The sequence below is a fragment of the Mustela erminea genome, chromosome 1 (assembly GCF_009829155.1).
Source record: "Mustela erminea isolate mMusErm1 chromosome 1, mMusErm1.Pri, whole genome shotgun sequence".
Classification (NCBI taxonomy): Eukaryota; Metazoa; Chordata; class Mammalia; order Carnivora; family Mustelidae; genus Mustela; species Mustela erminea.
The window spans coordinates 135,110,298-135,131,366 of NC_045614.1; the positions used below are offsets into that span (position 1 = coordinate 135,110,298).

The 21,069-nt window shown below is 34.5% G+C and overlaps 1 protein-coding gene and 1 non-coding gene across 5 annotated transcripts in view; both read left to right on the top strand.

The window, feature by feature from the left end:
• KPNA4 (karyopherin subunit alpha 4) overlaps positions 1-21,069 on the top strand; it is a 55,712-nt gene that overhangs the window by 27,499 nt on the left and 7,144 nt on the right. For all 4 annotated transcript variants that reach the window (XM_032342500.1, XM_032342469.1, XM_032342490.1 and 1 more), the window contains 6 exons: positions 5,326-5,412; positions 7,455-7,624; positions 7,717-7,761; positions 11,319-11,450; positions 16,319-16,447; positions 17,845-17,949. In XM_032342500.1, coding sequence (XP_032198391.1) covers positions 5,326-5,412; positions 7,455-7,624; positions 7,717-7,761; positions 11,319-11,450; positions 16,319-16,447; positions 17,845-17,949 — 668 coding nt within the window. The remainder of the gene's footprint in view (positions 1-5,325; positions 5,413-7,454; positions 7,625-7,716; positions 7,762-11,318; positions 11,451-16,318; positions 16,448-17,844; positions 17,950-21,069) is intronic.
• LOC116581895 lies at positions 16,658-16,990 on the top strand. The gene has a single exon (XR_004282293.1).

The following is a 21,069-nucleotide window of genomic DNA, read 5'->3' on the forward strand; positions in this document are numbered from 1 at the left end:
AGTGACTGACATTTTCTATTTTCAGAAATTCATTTGTTGCTAAATCTGAGAACATTTTCTAATTATGGTAGCAGATTACATTATTGTAGTTACATTTTACTTATAGGACATCATAGAAATAAAGGTGTTTTTCCCATTGTCATACTACCTCTTGGCATCTCTTAATGAGAGTTTCATCATACGGGTCAGAGAAATTTTGTATAAAGTAGTCCTGTTGAAAAATGGCTTGAAATTTTTTCATTGTTACTATTTCAGGATTGCTTTTCTTATATGTTCCAAGAAATATAAGTGGGAAATTATTATTGGAGGTAATAACCTGAATGTATCGTTTTCATAAATACTGTTTAATTCTTCTATCAAAGAAATTAATAATCTAAAGAAGGTACTTTTAAAGTGCTCTTCACAGAGTTGTAAACAGTATACTTGTATAAGCTTATTAAAATCTTAAGCACTAATTTCTACATGATTTTAAAGAGGAACAAAGGTATTATTCAAGTAAACATTTAATTATGTAGACATTTCTGCTGTAATATAATATAGAATATTAATATTATCTTAAATCATGATAAAACTGGCTTAATTTAGGGTTTAAATAGACTTTGGTTTTGTTTTTTTTTTGTTGTTTTATTTTGTATAATTGACTGTTTAGTAAATTTTATAATCTCAAGACAATATTTTAAGCTCTCACTCTTTTTCCTTTCTGTTTTATGTGCTTTCTTCAGGATTAGAAGGATCCTTAGAATTTAACGCTGCCAGTCTCTCTTATTTTACCAGATATAATAAATGAATGAATGATTTTTTGAGTAAAGTATGACCTACATGTATGGAAATAGCATTTTTCTAAGTACTATCAGAAGAAAGTAAAAATAGAATAATCATTTGTTCAGTGTAGTAGTATTCTGTTCAGATACAGACCTTTCTCTGTGTTTCCCATCCTTGTTATAAAGAAAGGGTGTTGTAAAGCAACAGAACCACTTTATGATTCAGGAGGTCTTATATGGTATACAGGTATCACTGGCCTGCCTAAAGATCTGTGTGACGTTTATTTTTTTAATTGAGGTGTAATTGACATATATAGCATTAAATTAGTTCTAGGCATATGACATAATGACTCAAAGTATATACACCAAGACATGATACAATAAGTCTAGTTTCCCCTATCCTCATATCAAATTATATGATATGCAGTACAGTATTACTGACTACAGTTACCATGCTATACACTTAATTCCCATGACTGACTTATTTATGATTGGATGTTTGTATGTCTGGACTTCCTTGTACTTCACTCATCTCCCAAAAGCCTTATCCTCTGTCAGCCATCACTGTTCTCTGCATCTATGAGTTTTTGTTTTGTTTGTTCATTTGTTCTGTTTTTTAGATTCCATATATAAGTGAAATCATACATTATTTGTCTTTCTTTTTTCTGACTTATTTCACGGAGTATCTCAAGGTCCATTGATGTCCTATATACAAGTATTTCATTCTTTTGGTAGTAGCTAAGTAGTATTCCATTGTGTGTGTGTCTGTGTACGTACACACATCTTATCCATCCATCATCATTGGACACTTCGGTTGTTTCCATATACTGCCTATTGTGAATAATGTGGTAATGAACATAGGGGTGCATATATATTTTCAGAGGTTCTGAGTGGTTTCACCATAAGCATATTTGCTGAACACATTTTCCCCACTTGACTAATTGGTCATAAGGCAATTTCACCATTAAAGATAGAAGAATAACTGGTTGACAGTTTGATTTGATGGTTTGTTGATTTCGTCAGCTAGTTGAGAGTTTACTTTCATTTCTGCATTGACACAGTACTCCCATTTTTATAGTAAATCTTAGCCCTCGTAATAGTCTGTACAATGCGATAGAGTTATAAGCCCACATTTTTCATAGAACTTTGGAACATCTGTCAATAAACATGTGGTAATATGCTAAGAACAAAGAGCAGTGTAGAAGACTTTCACAGTGTAATGCAAAGCTGTTACAAATATGCATCCTTGTATTTAGAAACTGATACCTCTCTTAAGGAAGAAAGAAATTTTAGGAAAAAATGAAAACGTGATGCCAGATGAAGAGATGAATCAACAAGAAAAATAAATGTATAATATTATGAAAGGAAAACTTTAAGGACAAGTGCTTAGGTACAGTCTGCAAAATAAAATCAATTATTTGCATAGAATTGCATGAATCTACACACATTTTAAATGTATTCAAATGTTTTATATTTTGCAATAAAGTCTTGTTAATTTTGTCAGTGCATTTTTCATGTTTCATTATGTCCTTTTTAATGGATATCCCTCTTTTATTTTTGTGATTTTATCTTTTATGGCATAATTGCCATATGGCCAATTAGTTATAGAGTGAAGATGTTTGTGGCAAAGATGCTTATGGTGAATATACTGGGCACTGTTCTTAAATTTATTGTCATTTGCTTCAGATAAATACCCAGAAGTGGAATTGCTAGATTCTGTATTTCTAGTTTCTATACTAGTTTCTTCTTTTTTTAGTTTTTTTATTAGCCTCCATACTGTTTTCCATAGAGGCTGCTCCAATTTCTATGCCTACAGGCAGTGCACGAGGGCTCCCTTTTTTCCACATCCTGTCTAACACTTCTTATTTCTTGTCTTTTTGATTCAAGCCATTCTGACAGTGTGAGGTGGTGTCTTATGGTTTTGATTTGCATTTCCCTGATGATCAGTGATGTTGAGCATCTTTTCATTTGTCTGTTGGTCATCTGTATGCCAGTGCTTTCAGTACTTTGAATATATCTTACCAGTCCTTTCTGCCCTGCAAACTTTATTCTAAAAAACCTCTGATAGTCTTATGGGACTTTTCTTGTATGCAACAAGTTGTTCTCTTGCCACTTTTAAGATACCGTCTTTATCTTTAGATAAACTCTTGCCATTTTAATTATAATGTGTGTTGGTATGGCTCTTTTTGGGTTCATTTTATTTGTAATCTGACTTCCCAGATCTGGATATCTCTTTCGTTCCCCAAGTAAATAAAGTTTTTAGCCATTGTTTCTTCACAAGTTTTCTGTATCTTTCTTTCTATCTTCTCCTTTTGGGACCCCATTATGGGAACGTTGTTCCCCTTGATGTTGTCCTACAGGTCCCTTAAGATATCTTCACTTTTTAAAATTCTTTTTTGTGGGGTGCCTGGGTGGGTCAGTCATTAAATAAGCATCTGCCTTCAGCAGAGGTCATGATCCCAGGGTCCTGGGATCGAGCTCCACATCTGGCTTCCTGCTTTGTGGGAAGCCTGCTTCTCCGTCTCCCCCACCCCCTGCTTGTGTTCCCTCTATCCGTGTCTTTCTCTCTGTCAAATAAATAAATCTTTTTTTTTTTTAAGATTTATGTATTTATTTATTTGACACAGAGAGAGAGAGATCACAAGTAGGCAGAAAGGCAGGCAGAGAGAGAGGAGGAAGCAGGCTCCCCACTGAGCAGAGGGCCCCATGTGGGGCTCGGTCCCAGGACCCTGAGATCATGACCTGAGCCGAAAGCAGAGGCTTAACCCACTGAACCACCCAGGCACCCCAATAAATAAAATCTTTTAAACAAAATAAAAAAATTCTTTTTTGTTTTGCTGCTCTGTTTAGGTGAATTCCACTGCCTTGTCTTCCAGGTCACTGATCCTTCCTTCTGCTTTATCCTTATCTGTTGTTGAATGCCTCTGCTCTATCTTTCGGTTCAGTTATTGTGTTCTTCAGCTCTGTGACTTTTGTTTGGTACATTCTTATATTTTCTGTCTGTCTGCTGATATTTTTTCTGTGTTCATCCATTTTCTCCCAAGATTCGGGAGCACCTTTATAACCATTGTTTTGAACTCTTTATCAGGTAAACTTTCTCCATTTGAGTAAAGTGTTTTTCTGGGGTTTTATTTCATTCTGTTCTTCAGTTTACTTATGTAACTTGACTTTCTGTGTTTGTTTTTATGTATTAGGTGAAACAGCTACCTCTCCCAATCTTGAAGGAATGGTCACTGGAATCATGTGTTTCAGTCAGCTGTCTGTGCTATCCTTTGGGGGTGGTAGCCTGCCAGAGATTGTTTCACTCCTGTGGAGCCCAGAAATGCACAATACCCTCCTACTCCCAGCTACCAGTGCCAAGCATTCAAGGGGTGTCCCTTATGTGGACTTTTGTGCTTCTGCCAGCTTTGGCAGGGCCACAGGGGCATGCCAGGCCCGGATGAACTATCCCACCGGGTTTGGTGGGGAGGAACTGTAGTAGTACTCTGCGCCTGAGGTGCAGGGGTGGTGCAAGTATCACTAGCTAGGTAGAGTGTATAAAAAATGGCACCTGTCAGCACCTCCATCCCTGGAGGAAGTTCCAGTAGACCCTTATTCCTTAGGCAGTTGCTTTAAAGTTGGCCAGGGAACCTCTTTCACATATGCTCTAGGCACTTTCCAGCCCACTGCTTTTGTGCTGGAGCCTCCTGGAGCATGTGGGCAGGTGGTCTCTTAAGAGCATAGTCCTGGTTTTCTGCAGCCCTTTGGGGCTCTTGGATGATAGTCCTGTTGGTTTTCAAAGCCAGCCGTTTGGGGAGTTTGTCTCTGGTATAGGTCCAAAGGGTTCAGGTGCCTATTTTGGTGCTCTAACCTCTCACTCTTCAGGGATATGCTCCGTATTTATGAAATCTGTCCGCTTGTAGGTCGCTGCTAGGTTGTAGGGCATAGCTTTGTTAGGACCTTAGTCTTTGCCTCTCCTGTCCATCTCAGTGTGACTTTTTTATCCTTTGTTGTGGAGGAGCTGTTGGGCTGCTTCTATGAAGGCATTATTGTATATGTAGCTATAGATTTGGTGTCCATGGTAGAAGCTGAGGTCAGCCACCATCTTGAACTGCACCCTCCTGTTATTTTAAATTTCTGTATTCAAAAGGTACTTCAACAGTTGGAGTCCCTTTTTTTCTCTGAGTTTGAGAATAATGCTTGAATCTATAAGGAATGAATTAATCTACTTTATTTTTAGGAATTGATTTTAATTTGGAATTTTATTCAGGTTTAATTATGAATGAAAATTTACCAGCTTGATTTGATATTTATATCTTAAAACTGTCATTTTGATGCTGGGTAAGTGGTTTGCTAATCAAAAGTTTTCCACTACTGTTATTCTAGAGAAAATCATTTAACAGATTTATATGTTAAATATATTTTTGATAGGTTCCTTTCTTCTTAGATTCAGCAAAGAAAAGATTGACTTTTGGTTTAGAGTATAGTATCTTCAATCCTTTTTTTCCCCCCAAGATTATGAGATGTAATTGGCCTCTAAGACTGTCTTTAACCTTAAATGTTAATTAATGTTTTCCTCCTTCAGATGCCGTGCCACTTTTCCTGAGGCTTCTACATTCACCCCATCAAAATGTCTGTGAGCAAGCCGTGTGGGCACTGGGAAATATCATAGGTTTGTATAAAACTTTTAATACTGGTCCAACAATTGTTATCAGATACTGTATAATAAAAATGACTGCCAGTAGTTGAAAAAGAAAAACAGTGTGTCTTTTTAGTACTGGTTTTTGTGCAATAATTTATAGAAATTAGAGCTGTTTTAAGTATAAGCCTATAATAAACAGAATGAACATTTTTGTTGCTTATGATACCATAGTCTTTTTGTATATAGTCAACTCTTTTTTAAGTATATAGTCAACTCTTAATTATTTCAATAATTATGAAATATGTATGTGATAATAGATCTCCTCTCCCTCCTTTATTATGTTGATGGATCTATTTTATTCCTTAACTTTCTCCACTGTCATAGAAACTAGGAAAAAGGAATATGCACAACGTAAACCAACACTTTTTCTCCATAATGACAGTTCTAAAAAGAGTCTTAATTGAAATTTTTACTGTCTTTCCTGAATTTTAGTACAGTAAAAGACAGTAATGTTATCCATTATCATCATGAGGAGGTATTTGTAGCTTTATAGACAGGGTCATTAAATATTGAATACCATGATTACTGTACCTCCCAGATTTTCTCTGACATAATTGTAAGAATAATTAAAGACAATTCTAATATTTCAAGATATGTTTTTAAACTATAAACAGACTTTACCCAAACTCAAAAATTTGAAGAACTATCCTTCAGTGAGTAGAGAATGGAAAAAAATCTGGGGTCGGAATGTATTATGTCCCTTGATGTTAAAGTTTATTGTTCTTGCATGGAAGTAGTCAGTATTACTTTCATGTACCTCTTCTATATTACGCTTTGGGGGCAAGGATAGAATGCAGGGGATGGTTAGCGTTCCATAATTAAAATGGGAGAATTTCTCTATAAACTGTTCTTCACATATGGTATATTGCTGTTAGGAATGCTATCATTTGTGTATCTAGATTCCTTCACCCCTTTGCTTTTATACCAACTTTAGATTTATAATTGTTAATGCAACATCTTGATCTTTGGTTTTTAATTCCAGTGACATTGTAAAATAATTAGAATACATGGGTGCCAAAAGAATAGGCATTCTTATCTTGAAATATTACAGTGCAAGGAAAAAGGTTTTCATTTATAGAATGTAATACTTATTATGGTTTTAATGCTAGAAATTACAGTGATGCTATAGATACAGAAATTATATTTAACAGTTCACTAAGGCAGCAATTCTCAAACTTTAGCCTATTTTCAGAATCATATGAAGGGGCTTATTAAAACCCCAATTTTGGATCCACAGATCTTGTTTAACAGATTTGGTTAGGGCCACTGTGGGAACCCACGGCTCTAGTGATACTGATTCATCCCCTCCTTCTTTTGACATAGTTTTTTATTTCTGAATTTTATTTTGGGCGTAGTTTTTTTAATGTGTAGAGTAATTTATAGTTAATACTTTTGGTACTCTGATATTGGATCATAAGTATAAATTCTACAACTTTTTTCTAGTAATATTTTGATATGTATGCATACTTTTTTTTAATTACGTAAAAGTTTGTTAAACTGAGAGTACCATTGAGAGAAAATAAAAGCAACAGTCCTCTGCTCAAAAAGTACTCTAAAGGATCCTTAGGCTTCTAATTTTTAATGGCACAAAAACATAGGTGAACAATTCTTTTTTTTTTTTAATTTGACAGACAGAGATCACAAGTAGGCTGAGAGGCGGGGGGGGGGGAAGCAGGCTCCCTGCTGAGCAGAGAGCCCGATGTGGGGCTCAATCCCAGGACCTTGGGATCATGACCGGAGCAGAGGCTTTAACCCACTGAGCCATCCCGGTGCCCCATAGGTGAACAGTTTATAAATCTATTGAATAAGTGAATAATGTGCAAAAAATATCTTACTACTTTATGTTGCTTTTCTTGTCTCGGAGACCTAAAATGAGAACTTGGTTATTGTTGTCTAAAACTTCTATATAAAACTAGTGTGTCTGGTTAAAATACAGAAAGCAACATATTCAACCCAGTGCTTTATGTTTTCTTAATTCCTTATCGTCAGTGTATTTTCACTCCTTCCTACAGGTGATGGACCACAGTGTAGGGATTATGTCATAAGTCTTGGAGTTGTGAAACCTTTACTTTCCTTCATAAGTCCATCTATTCCTATAACATTCTTAAGGAATGTTACTTGGGTAATGGTCAACTTATGTCGCCATAAAGATCCACCACCCCCAATGGAAACCATTCAGGAGGTAAACAGATGTTTTGTGTTTTGTCTTTTTGTTCTTTAACTAAACTGGATACCATTATGTATGTTTTTAAATCTATATATTTCTCTCTTCAGATTCTTCCAGCTCTTTGTGTCTTAATTCATCACACGGACGTAAATGTGAGTATTTTTTATGTGTATAATATGTATGTCTATGGTTACCCCTATGACATAGGGAAGAAAATGTTGTACTGGACATAATGTTCATGTACTCGATTAGGTTTTTTCATTTCAAGAGTTGTAATAACATAGCTTACTATTATTGTATTTACTTTGTCTTTATCACAAATATAATTTACAGTGAAGAAATCAAGCCCAACTATATTTTGGTCTGGGATATAATGTATGTGGAGAGTTGGGGCAGTTAAAAACTCATTTTGGAAGTTCTTAAAGTTGCCAGTTAGTGATCCATCTCACTAAAATTATATCTTTGATTGGTCAAGAGCTTTTTATGGAAGCTCATTTTGATAGCCTGGCCAGTGTTTGAGAGAATATATAGGCCTAATAATATTTCATATTTTGAAAGATTAAAAAAATACTTGTGCCTTATGCATGGGTTTGTGTTGATATGCATACACCAATCCAAGAATATCAGTTGGTCTTGAATTTGTTTTTACTATATTTTTCCATCTATAGTGACTGATAGTGGTTTCACATGTTGTAGAGAGAACTCATAAATATCCAAACAAGAAAAAAATTTGTGCAGACTAGATTTTAAGCATAATAAATATACCTTATTCATCCTAACCAACACAGATGGCAAAGGAAAAAGCACCTCATAAAGTATGAATGAAGTGGGAATCTGACTGCTTATAAAACCAGCTTTGTCGTCATTGTGTTAGAAAAGCTAGGAATATGACAGGTAAAAGAAATCACAGGAATACAGTGCATAGCAACATTTAGGAACTTTGGTTCCTTAAAAGCAGCTTGGGGTGATGACCAGTGTTTGATAAGCTGCTTCATTCCTTTTCAGTTTCTGGGGTAATACATTTTTCCAGGATCTCTCTAGAGCATATAGAACAAATTAAAGTTAGAATTCCACTACATCGTGCAGTGATAAAATTCATTAGGTGAACATGATCGTTGCTCTAAAGATACTTGGTTTTGGATCCCGTTAGTCTAGAATCCTTTAAAAAAAAAAAAAAAAATATATATATATATATATATATATATATATATATATATGTATGTATGTATGTATATGCATGCTATTTGGGGGTTTGCTCCTTAGTGCCAAGTATTTTTATTAAACCAGAAATTTTAATATTTTACTTTTAAATGAGTTCCAAAGAAGATTAATCTCAAAGTTTATACCCCTACCAAAAACCAGACATCTTGGTTGACCTTATTCAGAGATTGTATTATGTTCTTTCCACCTGTTTACCCCAATCCAGTTGAGATTATAACTCTGTTATCTTGTCTTTTAATATATTTTGAATTTTTCAAGCCAGTGTCATTGTTTTTCTGTAGTAGTATATGTATTCAGTAGTTTACTGTATAATAATGTTTACTGAAAATGCAGTCTTCTTAGGTAAACACTTAGCAGCAAATTCTTTTTTTTTTTTTAAGATTTTATTTATTTATTTGACAGAGAGAGATCATGAGTAGGCAGAGAGGCAGGCAGAGAGAGAGAGAGGAGGAAGCAGGCTCCTGCTGAGCAGAGAGCCTGATGCGGGACTCGATCCCAGGACCCGGAGATCATGACCTGAGCCGAAGGCAGCGGCTTTAACCCACTGAGCCACCCAGGCGCCCCATTAGCAGCAAATTCTTAAACCAGACCATGAAAGAAGTAAAAAATAAATAAAACTGCTTCTACAAATCATAAGTGAAATGCTTAAATTACAGTATAGTTATGATTAGTAAATTCATCATAGACGTTTAACTTCAATACAAGAAGTATATAAGAGGTCAAGTCTATTTAAGTTGTGATTTTGATGTGAGCATATTCATGATGTTTAGTGTTAGGCCTTTAAAAAAATTGTTATCTGGATTTTATGTACAGTCCTGGAGAAGTAACTTGAAATTTTTTGCCTCTATCAACAAATTTTGGCATATGTTGGTACTCTGAAAAAAAGATTCACATTTGTAAATTGAAATTTAGTTCTTTCACATATTTTGATAACCACTTAATGTGTGTGAATTCTTTATTTGGTGTCTTCTTTTTAGATTAAAAATAGCCTAAGAACTTTATTGAGTTTTTGAAAGAAACAGTGACAAAGTATTGTTTTCTTCTTCTAGGAGATTCTCAGATTTTTTTTTCTAATTTTTTTTTTAATTTTTTATAAACATATAATATTTTTTTATCCCCAGGGGTACAGGTCTGTGAATCGCTAGGTTTACACACTTCACAGCACTCACCAAAGCACATTCTCAGATGTTTTAAACCTAACATTAGTTTAGAATTTAAAAGGTTTCAAAATTTTCTGACTTGTCTTTTGACACATATAGTTCGTATTCCAGAAAAGCTTCAGAAGTAAAATTCCAGGCACAGTTATTATTCCTGTATATTTGTCAGTAACTATGCTGTTTATGCAACAATTTAACAGTTGTCATACTTTTTTTTGGTTATAACTTCTAGTTATGACTTAATACAAAAGAAAGGTGAAACACAGTGGCCTGCTGAACTTCACAATAATGTTCATTAAGAATTCTAACATTTAAAATAATAGTTTAATTTTTAGTCTAATTTAATTACAGAGGAGTTTTTTTTATAAATAGTTTTGGCAGAGGCTGTAAATGATACCTTTTCTTTTTTTTTACTAGAATGTTTTTAATTATAGATCACACAGATTGACCTATGGTTGCTTTTAATGTCTTGATCTGCAACTGTGGGATGCTTCCACTATGAGAAGTTGCCTCCACTTTTTTAAGGCAAAGCAAACTGATTGGAAAAGATGAAACTACTATACTCCTCTAATACTGAAATACTGGCTTTAGACATACCTACATTATACCAGTGATACTAGAAAACAACTTGAATGTTTACATCTAGCCCCAATGTTTTGAATCACTGTCTATGTTGAATACATATAGTATTTACAACTGTATGTACTTACTACAATGTCTTTGGACCTATTATGCCTCAGTGTGAGCATTTGTGAAAGACAGTGTCTTTTTCTCCTATTTCATGAACCATGTATCAAACTCTTTGTGAGTTAAGACTGGAAACTAAAAAGAAAAAAGAAAAGACTGGATACTGACCTGTGCTTGGGGTCATAATTAACTGAGGCATCCTAAATATGGCTAAAAGATGCACATACTCGACACAGACATTCAGAGATAGATGATGGTGTTTAGTATTAGAGAGCAGATTAAGATTTCAGTGAATTGAGGTGAAACAGAAAAGGAAGAAAGGTAGTGAAACAATCATCGATTAGTTATCCTTAAGTTAACTGTAGTTAAGAATCATTAAAGTGAGGGGCGCCTGAGTGGCTCATTGGGTTAAACTGCTGCCTTCGGCTCAGGTCATGATCTCGGGGTCCTGGGATCGAGTCCCACATCGGGCTCTCAGCTCAGCAGAGAGCCTGCTTCCCTCTCCCTCTCTCTCTGCCTACCTCTCTGCCTACTTGTGATCTCTGTCTGTCAAATGAATAAATTAAAAAAAACTTAAAAAAAAAAAGAATTATTAAAGTGAGAAAATATTCAAAGACTGTTTGAATTTTCATTTTATCCATTAGATATTGGTAGATACAGTGTGGGCCCTCTCTTACCTTACTGATGCTGGCAATGAACAGATACAGATGGTAATAGACTCTGGAATAGTCCCTCACTTGGTTCCTCTGCTCAGCCACCAGGAAGTTAAAGTTCAGGTGAGTTTGTTGTTGATAATAATACATGGTGTTTTGCTTTGTTTACCACTAATTTGCTTTAAGCATGGCATTCAGAAATGGACAATTTCATTAGTTAAAGTATATTTCTAGCCTAATAACACATCTTTTAAAAAATCTTTTATTTAGGGGCGCCTGGCTGGTTTAGTGGGTTAAGCCTCTGCCTTCAGCTCAGGTCATGATCTCAGGGTCCTGGGATTGAGCCCCGCATTGGGCTCTCTGCTCAGCAGGGAGCCTGTTTCTCCCTCTCTCTCTCTCTCTCTGCCTGCTTCTGCCTAATTGTGATCTCTGTCTGTCAAATAAATAAATAAAATCGTTTAAAAAAATCTTTAATCTTTTTTATTGAAGTATAGTTGACACACAATGTTACATTAGTTTCAGGTATTCAGCATAGCGATCCATCTTCTCTGTAAGTTATGCTGTGCTCATTACAAGTGTAGCTCCCATCTCTCACAGTATAATGCTATTATAATAGCCCTGACTATATTCTTTATGCTATACTGTGTATCCCTTGACTTATTCATCAGAGTACTGGAAGCCTCTCTCTCCCACTCCCCATTTTGCCCATCCCCCCACTCTGGCAAACATCAGTTTGTTGTCTGTATTTATGGGTCTGTTTCTGCTTTTTTGTTTATTCCTTTTGCTTCTTAGATTCCACATATAAGTGAAATCATATGGTATTTTTCTTTCTCTTATTTACTTCATTTAGCATAATGCTCTTTAGGTCCATCCATGTGGTGTTGTACATGACAAAATCTCATTCTCTTTATGGCTAATATTCCATTGGTGTGTATATACACAAACACACACCACATTTTTACCCATTCATCTATTGATAGACTCATGGGTTGCTTTCATATCTTGGCTATTGTAAGTAATGCCACAGAAAACATAGGGGTGCATATATCTTTTTGAAATAAAACAAGAACATATCTTTGATGAAAAGAATGAGGTATTAAGTCCCCATTTTAAAGATGGAGAAAATGAGGTACAATCATTATAGGTCAACAAGAACCATTCCCCCTCCCCTTCCCTTTTCTTATACCCCACCAAAAACCCCACCCGAGGCATCTCCTTAGTAGATTACTAATTTTTAAAGTAGACCTAGGAACTTCACATGGTAACTTGGGTGGCATCTGAAACAAGTACTGATACTTTGTTTTTTTCTATGCTTCCTATTTTTCTTCATTTTTCCTACTCTTTTCCTTTTCTCCCCTCTTTTTCTTAACTCTCCATACTGCACTGGGCAAGCTTAATATTTAGCTTCATTGGCACTATCTATGATCAAAGGCTTTATACTAAAACATGCTGATTAGAGGTTTCCTAAATTTCCTTTTAGTTATTTAAAATCTTTTTTTAATGGGGTGCCTAGGTGGCTCAGTTGTTTAAGCATCTGACCTCATCTCAGGTCTTGATCTCTGGGTCCTGGGACCAAGCCACCAGGCATTTCCTTGCTCATTAAGGAGTCTGCTTGTCCCTCTGCCTCCCCCACTATCCCTCCCTCCCCCCAAGTAAATAAAATCTTTTTAAAATAAATCTTTTTTAAAATTTGTTTTATCCTTTTATTTTTAAATCCTTCCACATAAATATTTATCCCAAACCTGCATCTAGAAAGAGCCAAAAAGAGAGGGTGAGAAACTCAGACAAATATTATAAGGAATAATTGTCAAACTGCAGTGGTAAAGGGAGATACAGCAAGCTTTAATTATGTGATGACTTAAGAGCGTATTTAGCAGTAGCATAAGGAAAAACTGTTAACCTAATTCCCTGTTTCTCAACCCTGGGTGGACATTAAAATCAACTGTGAAGCTTAAAGAAAAAAAAAAATACTTCCCTTGACACCTAGAGATTGTTCTAATAAATCTGGGATATTTCCTAGAAACCTGGGCTTCAAAAAGCTCTTCAGATGATACTTGTGTACAATTGGAATGGAGAATACAGACCGTAAAATTTAAAGTAGTTTAAGGAAAGAGAGAACACTTAGCTGAATTCAGGAATAGAGTAAATACTTTGCTATTTATGGGTATTTGTGGCACATTTAAAATATTTTAATAGGGGTACCTAATTGGCTCCGTCAGAGGAGCATGCGACTCTTGAACTCAGGGTAGTAAGTTTAAGCCCTGTGTTAAGTGTAGAGATTACTTTTAAAAAAAATAAAGTTTTTAAAAAATAAAATATTATTACTAGATAATAATTAAGTTTGCTTTTCTTAAGTGTAGTACTTATGTCTTGGTATGGGTATTTGGTTTGGTTTTGGTTATTTTTGTTTTGTTTTTTCAGAATGCATCATTAGTTTTAATATTGGATTTCATTCAGAAATAGGGTTGAAATTTTTCTTTAGCAGCTCTCAATGCCCTCTGTACTTTACATGATACCTAGCAGAGATTTTTAAAATTTTTTCAACTTTAACCCCATCATTCAGGAAAAGAGAATAGTTGTAATGAACTACCATGTAGGTTTCCTCTACATCCCTACTTGCTCCGTCCCGGCAAATTACTTTCACACATCCCAGATAGCATATAATTTCATCCAGCTTCTCTTAAATATAAGGTTATGTGTTTTTACATATCACAGTAGTGTTAGAGTATTTCTTAATTTTAATATTAAAACCCAGTCAGTATCCAGATTTTACTGATTGCTTCATATTTTTTCACAGTTTGACCAAATCAGCCTCTAAACAAGATTAACACATTGCATTTAGTAGCTTTGTCTTATGTTTCTGTTACTCTACAATTCTGTTTTTCTTTGCTCTTTTAAATTTATTTGTCAAAGAATCTAGGTCACTACAAAACATTTTTAAAAGAAATTAAAGAAGACTTAAATAAATGGAAAAACATCCATGTTCATAGATTAGAAGACAGTGTTGTTAGGAATGCAGTGCTTCTCAAATTTACCTACAGGTTAAATGTAGTTCCTGTTGGGGCACCTGGGTGGCTCACTGGGTTAATTATCTGCCTTTGGTTCAGATCATGATCCCAGGGTCCTGGGATGGAGCCCTGTCCTATGTCAGTCTCCCTGTTCTGCTTCTCCTTCTCCTTGTTGCTCTCTCTCTGTTCGTTCTGTCAAATAAATAAATAAAATCTTAAAAAAAAAAAAAAAAAGACTCCAGATATAAACCCATATGATCAATTGATTTTCAACAAAGGTGCCAAGAAAGTTCAATTAGCAAAGAAGAGTCTTTTCAAGAAATGGTAATTAAACAAACGGAGCTAAGACCACTGAATATCTACTTGTAAACAAATGAAATTAGCTCCCTATTTATAAAAATTAGCTCAGAATAGGTCAGACACCCAAGTATAAGAGCTAGAAGTGTAAACCTCTTAGAAGAAAACATAAGCATTAATTTTCATGACTTTGTATTAGACAGCAGTTTTTTAGATTTGATATAATAAGCACAAGCAACCAAGGAGAAAACTAGATCAATTGGACTTCATCAGAATTAAAAAACTTGTGCTTCTAAGGAGACTGTCAAGAAAGTGAAAAGAAAACCCACCGAATGGAAGGAGTATTGGCAAATAATGTATTTGAAAAGGGACTTGGGTCCAAAATACATAAAGAATTCTTAACAACAGTAAAAAAATAATCCAATTAAAAATTGGCAAAACATTTAAATACAGTTATCCAGAGAAGACATTCAAATGGTCAGTAAGCAACATGAGAAGATGTTCAACATCATTAGCCATGAAAGAAATGTAAATCAAAGCTGCAATGAAATACCACTTCATAAACAGCAGGATGTATATAATCAAAAAGAGGTTAACAAGTTTTGGCAAAGATGTAGAGAAAGTGGAATCCTTATACATATATAGAAATTAAAATGGTACAGCCTCTTTGGCATACAGTGTGATAGTACCTCAGAAAGTTAGGTACAGAGTTACTGTATAACTCTGCATTTTCCACTCCTAGATATATATATAACCAAGAGAACTGAAAGCAGATGTTCACACAAGAGCTGGCTCACAAATGTTTATGGCACTATTACTGTTAATAGCCAGTGAAAACAAAATGTTTATCCACTAATGAATATTTAAATAAAATATATTCCACTTACATATAACTGGACTATTATTTGGCTGTGAAAAGGAATGAAGTATCAATACATGCTACAACATGAATGGACCTCGAAAGCATTACATTAAGTGAAGGAAGCCAGACAAAAAAAGGCTACCTACTGTCTGATTCCAGTTATATGAAATGTCTGGAATAGACATCCACAGGCATCGTAGCTGTCAGGAACCGCCTTCCCCAACCATTGAGGGAAATGGGAGTGACTGCTAGTGGATACAGATACCCCTTTTTGATGTGATAAAAATGTTCTGGAATTACATATAATGGTTGCACAACTTTGGAGGTACAAGAACCACTGAATTCTGCATTTTAAAAGGGTGAATTTTGTGTTATGTAAATAATATTTCAATTTGGGAGGGACACTGAGTCATTTGTCTTATAAATGTTAAAATTAGCCCCCCGCAAAAAGATCTAACTTGAGAGAAAATGACCTGATACAACTATTAAAAAAATTGATAATTCAAATTCATATGATAGTGAAATCTCATACAGGTTCCTGCCCTCCTTCAGAAGAGCCCTGTGTTTTTGTTTGTAATTTATTGAAACACTGAATCAAAAATTCAAAGTACTTATTGTCTTTATGGCCCTAATTACTACTCAAAATTATCCTTATTTGTTTGTTTATTGACTGTCTTCCACAATAATGTAAACTCCATAACCCTGTCCTGTTTACTCCTTTGTTCCTAAATTGGTATCAGACAGTTGCTCAAAAACAGTAGGTTGGCATGAATGAAAGAGCTAATCTTTCATAATAGAACATGTCATTACATCTTTTGTTTCAGACTGCAGCACTTCGAGCTGTGGGCAACATTGTTACTGGAACTGATGAGCAAACACAAGTAGTTTTGAACTGTGATGCTCTTTCACACTTCCCAGCACTTCTGACACATCCCAAAGAGAAAATAAATAAAGTAAGTATTTTTAAATACTACCTAATAACACATAAAGTATCAGCAGTTTTATTCGTAAAATTAGGGATTCAGAAGTATCTATAATGATTATTAATGTAAACCATCATTTAGACATCAAGAGAAGTTAGAATATTTTATTCTTTCTAACATGGATTTCTGTAATTTTTTTGTATATAAAAGCAGTTGTAAACAATGCAAATTTGGCTCTCTTGGAAATGATGAAATAGAGATAATTGGGTGTTGAATGTTGTGTGATTGGAAAATTTTAATGTGTGGGTCATGTAATTAAGCTTAATATTTTATAGATACTTAATAGTGTGTGTGTGTGTGTTTGTGTGTGTGAGAGAGATCATAGAGGCTATTGAAAGGGGGCACTGATTGGTGATGCTGATATTGGAGTGCATCTGAGGCTGTTGTAGAAATACACGGGCTGTTGATTACAACATTGCCGATGATTATAACCCAAGAACAGCTCACCTAAGTAGCCTGGCACCCTAACATCTCTAACAGGTTCATTAAACATGGTCCTGTGATCTGATCCAAAGAGCCTGCTTGACATTAGCTAATACTAATACTTTAGGGAATAAAATGTGTTTACTAATTTGTTTTAAATAGAGAAAATGTTTCCTTTTACGTTGAGTAATGTAATAAATTTATTTTATATCTGGTAAATGACAGTAATATCCTACATAGGATATGAGGTTGATATTTTGTCTTATTTCATGCTAACTGGTCTTAGTGTGCATTTGTTGTCTGTGAAACTTGTGAACCACTTGACCACCATCTTGTCAAAAGCAGTAAGCACTACTAAAGTGTAAAGGGTAGCATAAAAAGATCATTAAGGTAGACCAATGAAGCAATCAAACATCTGGTTCCACTTTAGCTCTTGAGAGAAATGGTGCAGTGAATGACTTATAAATAAGTATACTAAAATACCCCACTACTTAAATGTTCTGGTCTCCATTATCATGGATAATTGAGATTTACCGACTTTGACTAGCATTCTTGATCACAATAAAATAGAGAATAAAGCACATTATGTGAGGGGGATGCTAAATCTCATTTACAGTAGTTTTGGGATTTGTATCTATATTACAGCTCATGGATTCCTTAGTATTTGTTCAGGCAAGCTTCTTTTGAGTCTTATGTTTGGGAACATTGTTTTGAAGAATTTTCAGAAGATTTGGTTGATTATGACTTGATATAAGGCCATTAACAATTTGTTCAGGGTAAATACAGAAGGTGGGGGGATAGAGGAGTTAAGATTCCTGAGATTTTTATTATGGAACTTGTTCCATAATAAAATCATTTGGACATTGTAACAAATGTAGTGAATTTAGTTCAGATGTAGATTTTAATTTTTAATGAGAAATATTCAAGGGGTCCTTGTTCTGCAGGAAGCAGTGTGGTTCCTCTCTAACATCACCGCAGGAAATCAGCAGCAGGTTCAGGCAGTAATTGATGCCAATCTTGTACCGATGATAATACACCTTTTGGATAAGGTAAGAAAATCATCTTGTATTATAATCTGAGTAAGAGGAAAAGGATTTAAATTTAACAAATTATGTGAATATATGCCTTTGTTTAATTAGAACCTATACAGTGGCATGAATACTACAGTAAAGTAGTAACGTGAAAACTTTGAACCTAACAGTTTTTATATATGAAAAAAACATTTCTTTTTAGGAACCCCTAGCCCTTCTTCTGTATCATTCCTTTACCAATAATTACTATTACTCTGGGATTTATTAAAAATACATTATTATTTTTAAAAACTCATTACTGATGATAATATTCAAAATTATAATTGTTACTGCTGATTTAAAATGCTCACATACTATTCTCACTCCACATCTATTACTTCATGTAATACTGCAACTCCATGAGCTTAAGAATTATTCCTTTTTGACAGATGAAGTAACTATGATATAGACAAATTGTCCAAAATCAAACAGTAAGTAAGTGTGCTGTTTAATCATATGCTGTATCATCTCTCATACTTACATTAATGTTTGGGAAAGAGACAATTTAAAATGTCACAGTCACAGCCTGAGGGTGTTTTCTGAACATTGATCTGTAATTAGAAGATAACTCTTTCTTCTTTTCCTCCATGTGTTCTACAGACTGGTAGTAAAGGCTTAGTTTCCTATAAACTGGTAGATCTGGTTCAGTTTTTTAGGCAAGGCTTAATGTATTACTCTGTATTTCCTAATGATTCACATCAGAAGACTGATACTGTTTTAACCTTATCTCCAGTTGTCCTACATCTGTCCTCTTCAAATTGATGAGTAAGCTCAGTTGCACATGAGCCTGCTCCAACTGATTGTTATAAACCTGTCCATTGGTCTTTGCCTAGTGGTTTTCAGGTAGTGATTAGTGATGATTGTGTGGATCCCTTATTTTACTAGGAACTGCAAAATGGTGACTTTCTAATTCTGTCATTCTTTATTAACTGTGATTTCTCAATAGAAAGCTTTTTTCTTTATCAGCTATTGGCTTACTCTGAAATATGTTTCATATAAGAAAAGCAAGATAAATTCTCATCACTTAGTTTTTGTTTTGTTGTTTTGGGTGGGTGTGTGTGTGTGTGTGTGTGTGTGTGTGTGTGTGTGTGCAGGCTCCATGCTGGGCTTGAACATTGAAACCTGAGATCAAGACCTGAGCTGAGATGAAAAATCATACGCCTAACAGACTGAGCCACCCAGGCATCCCATTATTCACTTAGTTTTTAGAATAACATGGTTCTCTAACAACCTCAAAAGGATACTAGGGGGTAGTTCTTAGTGTTATTAGGAAATTAGGAATTTTTATCTGTATTTTGTAAGTTTTTGTCCATTGTAGTTCTTTTTTCTAACACTAAGGTTGTCCCTAACCATGGAAACTTTTTAAATTTAGCGCCTGAGTCTTTTTTCCATTGCCTTCGTAATTTTTGAGAGCTTCCTACCTTTGGAATATGACATAGTTCTCAAGCTTCTTTTACGTATTTTCTGACCTAAACTCTCCAGGGTGTCCTTTTAGGTAGCAGATAGTATAGAAGTGTCATAGTTCAGGTTCTAAGGATGATAATTGCTACAAGGTTGTCATTGTTTCTAGGCCTGAGTGAACAAAATGGATGATAATATGTTTAGTTTTGTTTTTGTTTTTAGAAAATAGAAAATAGGGATGCCTGACTGGCCCAGTCAGTCAGTAGAGCTATGACTCTTGATTTTCAGGATCATGAGTTCAAGCCCCACATTGGGCATGAAGCCTACTTTAAAAAAAAAGAAACAAGTAGAAAATATATAGTAATTTTGTGAACATGAGAATTCATAAGAAATCATGAATGAAAAGAAACTATCAGATATCACTGGATATTTAGGATAAGCTTTTTATTCTTTGATTTGTAGTTTTATCTCTTATGCTGGAAATCCTTCTAAAATATTACAATATATTAAGATACATAAAATTTATTAAAATAAGATCATATTGCCACTAACAACATGACTTCTTCACTGTTAAGATTTCCTTGAGGGATTTTGTTTTTAAGATGTATTCCATCAGTGGTGCACTTAAAATGGTGGTGTGTCACTTGAAATAATTTTTGTATATGTGATTAAGTCACCAACTTGGTATACAGTTATGTTACTTATTTCTGTTTCTTTCTTTCTTTCTTTCTTTCTTTCTTTCTTTCTTTCTTTCTTTCTTTCTTTCTTTTTTAAGATTTTATTTATTTGACAGACAGAGATCACAAGTAGGCAGAGAGGCAGGCAGAGAGACAGGAAGGAAAACAGGCTCCCTGTTGAGCAGAGAGCCTGATGTGGGATGATTCAGGATGATACCGGATGTGGGGCTCGATCCCAGGACACTGGGATCATGACCTGAGCTGAAGGCAGAGACTTTAACTGAGCCACCTAGGTGCCCTTCTGTTTGTTTCTTATTTGGGGAAATTACTTTAGTATTTTTGTTTGTTTGGGGTTTTTTGGTTATATAAAGGCATATATGTAAATTTTGCTGTGTAATATTATTCCCTTTCTGTAAGGATTGTACCATTTTACAATCCTACCAGCCTCACTGATAGATATTTGCATTTTATCAGTCTGATATATAAAAATAGGTACCCCACTACAGTATTAATTTTTGTTACTCATATTTATATAAGTTTTTTTCTTCATTGTAAGCATTTTTCCAGGTTGCTAGTCTTCTTTATATTTAACAACAGGTCGTTATTCTATTCAGCAGATTTATTGTAGTTGTTTATTCCACTGTTGTTGAGAATTCTGGTTGCTCTACTTTTTGTCTAGTTAATCTGCTACTAAGATATCTAGAAGGATATATAATACTCCTTTGCTTTAAATTATTTCTTGGTAAGTTCTCAGAGATTCTCACCTCTGAGAACCTCATGTAGTTATTAGATGTATTACTAAGTATGTTACTGAATCATAAAATGACTTTTTAAATGATTTTTAAGTATATTTTTTCAATTTGTACTTGAAAGGTAATGTAGGAGGGTAATGTTTTTATATAATAGTCTCATTAATGGTGGAAATCATCATTTTTAAAACTTTGTTTTGTGTTTAAAAGAATTACTTGACATTTCTTTGATTAAATTGAAGTGTATGTTTTCCTTTTTTTTTTTTTTTTTT